Source organism: Alligator sinensis, unplaced genomic scaffold (assembly GCF_000455745.1).
Source record: "Alligator sinensis unplaced genomic scaffold, ASM45574v1 scaffold755_2, whole genome shotgun sequence".
Lineage (NCBI taxonomy): Eukaryota > Metazoa > Chordata > Crocodylia > Alligatoridae > Alligator > Alligator sinensis.
The window spans coordinates 2,817,628-2,824,657 of NW_005841883.1; the positions used below are offsets into that span (position 1 = coordinate 2,817,628).

At 57.6% G+C, this 7,030-nt stretch overlaps 1 protein-coding gene across 1 annotated transcript in view; it reads right to left on the bottom strand.

Moving 5' to 3' along the window:
- LOC102372786 (serine/threonine-protein kinase 17A-like) overlaps window positions 1–7,030 on the bottom strand; it is a 17,202-nt gene that overhangs the window by 7,249 nt on the left and 2,923 nt on the right. Inside the window, exon 2 of the mRNA XM_006017666.3 lies at window positions 2,196–2,408. Within this exon, the coding sequence (XP_006017728.1) occupies window positions 2,196–2,408 (213 nt within the window). The remainder of the gene's footprint in view (window positions 1–2,195; window positions 2,409–7,030) is intronic.

Consider the following 7,030-nt stretch of genomic DNA (forward strand, 5'->3'; position numbering starts at 1 on the left):
GCAGGCTGGGGCCTCTTGTGGGGCCAGTTTGCCTAGGAAGCTGGAGTCCAAGCCTGTCCTCCTTGGGGTGGGAGAAAACAGCTTGAAATGGCAGTGTGGGGCAAGGCCCCACTTCTGGGAGATGCTCCTACTCCTTTCTGCAACCAGTGAGTTTTCTCCTGCATAGCAGGAGGCGGGACCTTGCCCTGAGTCGACTGTGGAGTGCCAAGACTTGTCCTTGCAAATCCTCAGCTTGGGCCACGCTGCTGTAGGCAAACCCAATCCTCTTCTGCCACCACAACTCAGGGAAAGAACATACATGCAGATCATGGGCCACCAGGCTGGGAGTCACGACGCCTGGCTTCTACTGACCTGCTGTGCAAGCCCCACTGCATGCCTTCTCCTCTCTACACCTGTGGTCTACCCTGCCCCTCATCTGCTTATTTAAGTGGTCAACTCCAGGGGCTGGGACTGTCCTAGATACTACAAGAGGGCTCTGATTTGAGCTGCCCCTTCTGAATGCAGCTGTAGGTAGGGGTGAGAACGAGACTGAGCACTCAGATCAGATGGCATTTACTTGGAAATGAGTTGCACGACTTGTTTTCGGTCCCTGTGGTTGCAGTGCAGGCCCAGCCACCTTGCAGTTCAGGCTCCAAACCACAGGCCACTTCCGGGAGCTCAACACTGCGTCTCCAAGAGGATGTCACCCACGCATATTTCCCCACCTGGCTTAGCATCACACATATGCCAAGGGGCCTATCTGGGGCCATCCAGCCAGGGGTTGTATCCTGGTTTGGGGGCCTTGTGCATTAGGTGATGGATTCCCCACCCCACCCTTGCTCTGCAGGACCTGGTTGCTGAGGCTAGGGGGCAGCTCTTGGAAGTGACCCAGAGCGGATTGTTTCACCCCCATCCCCAAATCTCAAGCAGTGCCCCACCTGGCCCAGCCACCCATTGGGTGCTGTGTAATTAGATGGCACAGTATTTATACCCATGTGCATGCCTGAGGGTATCATTAGCCTCCAAGGCACTCATTATGCCTCACAAACACCTGGTGCTGCACTGGCAATAGCTGGCTCAGCAGCCCAGGCCAGCCCAGCCCTTCGTGGGCAGCTCCCACAAGTTCCAGGGCCACTGAAGAAGCTGGCAGGGATGCAGGGGCAGCCACTATGGTCTCCAGCAGCCCTGGGTCCCTGTATCAAACAAATCCTGTCAGGGAGCAGCCTGTCAGTCCAGGCAGGCATCCCATCTAGCACCGAGGCCCAAGAGCTGGGCTGAGTTTTCCTCTCTTCACAGGGGAGAACTTCCTGGGCAAGGAGGAAGGAGGGGATGGAAAAGGAGAGGAGCAGGTCCCTCCAGGGACCCTGTCAGTGGTACGGGCTCTGTCCTCTACGTCAAGACTCTGGTCCCGGGCGCAGGAGAGAGCCAGCTCCCCCTCTACAGACAGCACCTCCCAGAGACAGCCATGCAGTGCCTCTGTGCACCACTCCTCCCCCATGGTCAGGACCTCAGCCCATCAGCACCCTAGCAGAGGATAGAGGTGTCAGTCCCCGCAATGTGACACCTTCCCTGCGTCACTGTCCCAGTGTCACCTGGGTCTCTTTCCTGGTAATTGTGCACAGCCAGGTTCTTGCAGAGGCCCCAGCCAGGAAGTCGTACTCCTAGGGGACCCAGACAGGGTGCTGTGGTGGAGCCGTGTGGGGAGGATGTGGCCCGGAGCTTCAGCAGCTGCCCGGAAAGGTTGCTGAGAAGTAGAGCTGACACCATTTCTCAGACACGCTCTGGTTAAGTCACTTCCTGCCGTGCACACGGTGCACTGAGGAGAACTCCTTCCTCAGACAGCAGGAGTGCAAGCACGGGTGCTAAGCAGTGTTAGGCAGCTCCTAGTATGCTGAGGTAGCCACCTCTGGCCAGCTGTTCCCCTAGGCTCACTCATGTACTACTATGGCATGGCTCAGCCCTGCTGCCACCCCCTAGCTACCATACAAATGGGCCTGGGCTGCAGCCTTCATCCCTCACAGCCAGAGTGCCAATCTGGTGCCCCAGCACCAGCCTGAGTGTAAGGAGGCAAAAGCAAGAGAAGGCAGTTGGGTGCACAGAGTACACAGGAGATGTCCCAAACTGCTCGCTCCCCTCATTTTACTCCCACAACCCATCTCCCCACCCTGACAGTGCTGAGCCCCATCTGAGCCATGGGGCTCCTGGCCCCAACTTACCACTCAAGAACCAGCACGATCTCGGCGGGCGTCTCATAGACCTCATGCAGATCCACCACGTGGGGGCTGGGGGCAGCCATCTCCAGCACGGCGACCTCATGCAGGATATCTGGTCGGCAGTCCTCACCCTTGCGCCGCTTTCGCAGGAACTTGGCTGCAAACTCCTTGCCCGTGGCCTTCTCCTGGCATTTCTTCACCACCGCAAACTTCCCCCTGTGGAGAGCAGCCATAAGGCACCTATGCATAGACCTGCGCCCCTCCGATGCCCCTTCCCTCCCTGCATGGCATGGCCCACCCCTGCCCTATCCCATCCTCTCTACCACCTTCCATTTCTGCCTCCTCTCACCTGCTCTCATGGTAGCTGCCCTTGCACAAAAGGGGCTCAGCCTGCTCCATGGCCTGGAGACCCACTATACCCTGCACTTGTATGTGGATGGTGCCTCCCAGACCCTTGCACCTGGGAGGGGGTGGTCCATAGGCCGAACCTTAGAGTCCTGGTCTGTAGACAATGCTCCCCACCTCCTCAGGCTGTAGTGCCTGCTCCTGTTCTCTGCAAGAGGGACACTACTCTCCCTGCCCTGCACCCCAGCAGGAAATATGCCCAGGCCATCAGCTGTGCATTCACCACAGGAAGCTGTTGAAGACAGCAATTCAGGAGCAGCCTGGTATTAAGCCAGAGCTTGGAACACAGAGAGAAAGAAGGAGCCTTCACCCACCCCTGCACCCAGCCTGCAGAGCCATGGCCTAGGCCCACACAGTGCTACTTTGCCTCAGACTGATGCAGGAGCCCAGGGAGAGAGCAATGGGAGCTTGAGATGGGCTTGTAGCAGGGCAGACATTTGCCCTCCCAGCACTACTATGTGCTGCTAGGAAGGGGATCTGGGAGCTGCACAGCCCAGCAGCTGAACCCCCCTACACTGCACAGGCAGTACCCCCCATACAAAGCCCCTAAAACATCCCATTAACCATACAACAGGTCCAGCAATGTAACCCATGACCCCCGGCCCCTCAACCTGTCTTCTATTCAGGCCTTGCCCAGCAGGCCTGATCCCAGAGCTGCAACGCTCTTGGCATCTACTGTGAGCACTGGCCCCTGCCAGAAGGAGCATCCCATAGAGGATCACCAGGGAGAAGCAGCCATGTTGTGGGAGCAGTTGTGGGGAGAGGGGGAGCTCTGTCCCTGCGGGCAGAAGGGTCACCCAGCAGCAGGAAGCCGACATTCCTGAACAGAACGTTCCCTAAGCCAGCGGCTCTGCAGCCTTGTGCTGCTGTTTCCAGGAACCTCCATCTCCTAATGGAAACCATCTGTCCTGGGCAGCAGGTCCTGCTCCTGGGGAGATGGTAGCCTGGAGCAGAGACGATCACAGGACCACGGCATGCCAGGCACCAGAATCCCAGTCCCTGGGCACGCAGGGCACCTGCTCATCCACGCTGTGCCTGCTACACTCCAGCTAGAGCCCAGGCAGCAACCAGTGGGGAGGTGCTGAGACCTCCCTGTGCTTAAGTCACAGGCTGGTGCATGCCACACCTAGGGTCAGGGCTGGCCCAAATGCCCCAGCTGCTCTGGTGACTATTCTGTATCATGGGGACACAGCACTCCAGCCACATTTACCTCAGCAGCCCTGGTCTGTCTGGGTCTTCCCCACCTCCACTGCCCCACAGCTTGGGCTTGGACAAATCCAAGAACTCAAGCAAAATGCATTAAGAGCCCAGCAGGTTCCAGCCAAAGCCATGGGCTGGGCTGAGAGCTACAGAAACCTGTCCCTGCCACAAACTACTGGGACCCTGCTAAACCTGTAACAAGCCTGCAGCCTCTGGCTTCAAGAGGGATGCTGTTACCTCAGCTGGGGTAGACCATCCCACTACCAGCCAGGAGCACCCCCTAAACCCTGCTGACAGCCCCACTAAGGTCTGACGTGTTGTCCTGTGCTGCAGAGGCAGGGGCTGCTCCAGCCAGCACAGAGGTGCTCGGGACTACCTGAGTGCTCAGCACAGCCTGTCTTCCACCCTACTCTTGTGTCTTTGGCCCCACAGAAAAATAAGATGAAGCCAATGCAATGCAGTTAGCAAGTGCCACCAGGGAGAGGACTCCTCTGTCCCCTCCACAAGGGCACCAGATGGCACATTACAGGCCACACCACCTAGCCATCCCCTGGCCTACTGCAGTGTCCTTAGGTCCCAAGCGCCACCAAGGCCCTGTGGCCTGGGTTCCAGCCAAGGGCACTGCCCATGGAGCCTCCAACGGGTGGGATGCCCATCCGCCCCCTCACCTGCTGGAGCTGTGGACACGTGCACCAAGTGAACTGTGTTCTCTATAGCAAGAGGATCTTGCATTCGCAAAAACCAGGCCCTGTGCTTCACCCCACTGCTCTCACTGGTGTCCCCAGAGTGAGAGTTATAGCTGAAAACTGAGGGGCTGCTGCGGGATTCCTATACAGAGGCTCTAGTGAGCCACAGCCCCCAACCACTCCAACTCTCAGCTTCCTGATGAAATATACAGCTCTGCTGGTGCCTTCCAGGGCTGTCATGCCCACACCCTCCCCTACAAAAGTGACACCGTTTCTTCCCCCAAGCCAGAACTAGGCCATTGCTCCTGCTCATGCAAAAACAGGTTACGATTTCAATACAAGAAGCCACAGGGATGGTGGTTCAGGAGCATCCCAGTGGTAGAAGCCACGCTAAAGGGGTTAAGCCTGTGTGTTAATCCATAGTCCCCCTGCTACTGCAGCACTGGGCTCTCTCCAGCTCTGCTGGTGACAATGTGTCCTGACCTGTAGGCCTAGGCTAAGCCAGCCTTGGCACCCCTTTCTCACCCACACCCCACAGCCTCAGCAGGATGTCTCTGATTTGAGTCGGGTCAGCCTTATTTGGGTACGGTCAGTCTTATTCAGAGGTCAGCCAGCCTAAGACCATGAGGGAGCCTGGAGTATTTGGGAGCCAGCACCCTGGTCTCTGTGCTGCTGAACTGGGCTGCCAGTGGGGGCTGGAAATTCTGCACAGGCTGCAGCTCTGTGGAAAGCCTATCCTCAGTTCAGCTGTTGCTATCACAGGCTAGAAATGCCCCTGCCAGTTCCCCTCCCCACAGAGACTCACCCACCAGCCTGGTGCTGACACCAGCTGGAGCTGGGGTGTGGATTTAGGCCCTGCCCTCTGAGCGAAACCCATCCCTGCAGCCTGGTGAGGTGGCAGCCAAGATCTGCAAAGAGTTTGCAGCTGTCCTGCAGACCAGACAGCACAGAGCTGGGCAGGGGCTGCTGGAGCCGAAGCCCCAGGCTTGGGTTGGCAGGGGGAGCTGCAGGAACAGGTGCACTAGCTCTGGGCAGGGCAGTCCCTTGGGAACCCTCCATCAGGCCCTTGCTCCAGCCACTGCCCCTTCCCAGCATATTGCTTTCTAGCCCCTCCAGCCTGTGCCTGCCCACAATCCTCGTCCTGATGTGTCCCAGGGACAGGCACTGGGAGGGACAGAAAGCCTGTTCATTGCCCTAATGGTGAGGAAACTGGAAGCATTTTGTTGCAGAGGGCTGTTTCCGGCCAGCACTCTGAGAAAAGAAGGGGCTCATCACCCTCCACTAGTGCCCACATGCTTCGTTGCTGCAGATGGGCACCCGGACAGCACGAGGGGCTCAGCTTCCACTGGCAATAACCTAAGCCTCGTGACCCAGCCACCCTCCAGCTGCTATGGGCAAAGCCCTGGTGAGCAAAGGCTTTGCAGAGCAGCTGAGCCCAAGCCCCACCTCCACTCTGCATTCCCACACTGTGGTGTGGTCCCCAGGGTACCCTGTGCTAATCTGAGCGGCCAAAGCAGACTCTGCCTGAATAACGTCTCCTCCTGCAGGAAATGAGACACTGACTTCCACGCTGTGTGCTCCCGAAGGAGGGGTCCTAAGGGCACTAAAGGGCAGGGCCCCACCCTGAAGCAAGCATGGGCCAGGTGCCCAAAAGGAGGTTCCCATGCCCTGTTTCACTCAGTGCCCAGGGCAAGGCCTCCAGGAAACACCAGTACCAGAGAGTGCCAGGTCTGGGCCAATGCCCAGAAAGCTCCTTGGAGTAACAGTATGATCAGACAGTGCCAGGGGGCTAAGTGGGGGCAGCGCCACCCATCTGGGCCCATGCTGATTTGTCACATAGTACGCTGGACTCCCAGGAGATGCCTTATGGCTCCTGGGCCCAAGAACTGGGGACAGAGCACTTCCATTGGGCACATCCAGCCTGGTAAGCAAGACCTGTGAGGAAGAGACCCAGCCCTGGAGTAGCCCCAGGAGGGGATGCAGGGGGCACTGTGGGCCAGGACTGAGGAGCAGCAACACAGCCATCAAAGAAGTTTGCCCAGGATGAGGCCTGGTACAGAAGGAGGTGAGAGCACCAGGCCCAGCAGATTCCTCAGGTGACATTTCTCGGGGCCTGAATATGGGGGCAGCAAATGGGCCAATGTGCCTTGGACTGTGAGCAATGAGCCACAGTTAAATGCCAGGGCTTTGACCACAGTCAAGGCCAGCGAGCTCCCAACACAAAAATAACCTCCTTATAAAAAATCCTAGTGCAGACATCTGGCCCCAGACAGTCCAACAGACACGTGCAACTAAATATAGCAGGGATGGACAAGGGACTCCAGTGTCATCACAGAAAAATCCAGGGATGCTTTTAAAATGCCAGCAATCGGATAAATAAAGGGAACAACCCAATGCTCAGGGCTGCTTGAGCTATTTACAGGGGACAGTTCACCTGCTGGGAGAGGAGATCCAAAGATCTCTCAATGACTCAGTTAGACAGATCTGTGTGGAGTGACACATACCGAGAACCAGCAGGGCTCCAAGCTGCTGAGCCAAGTGGAAAGA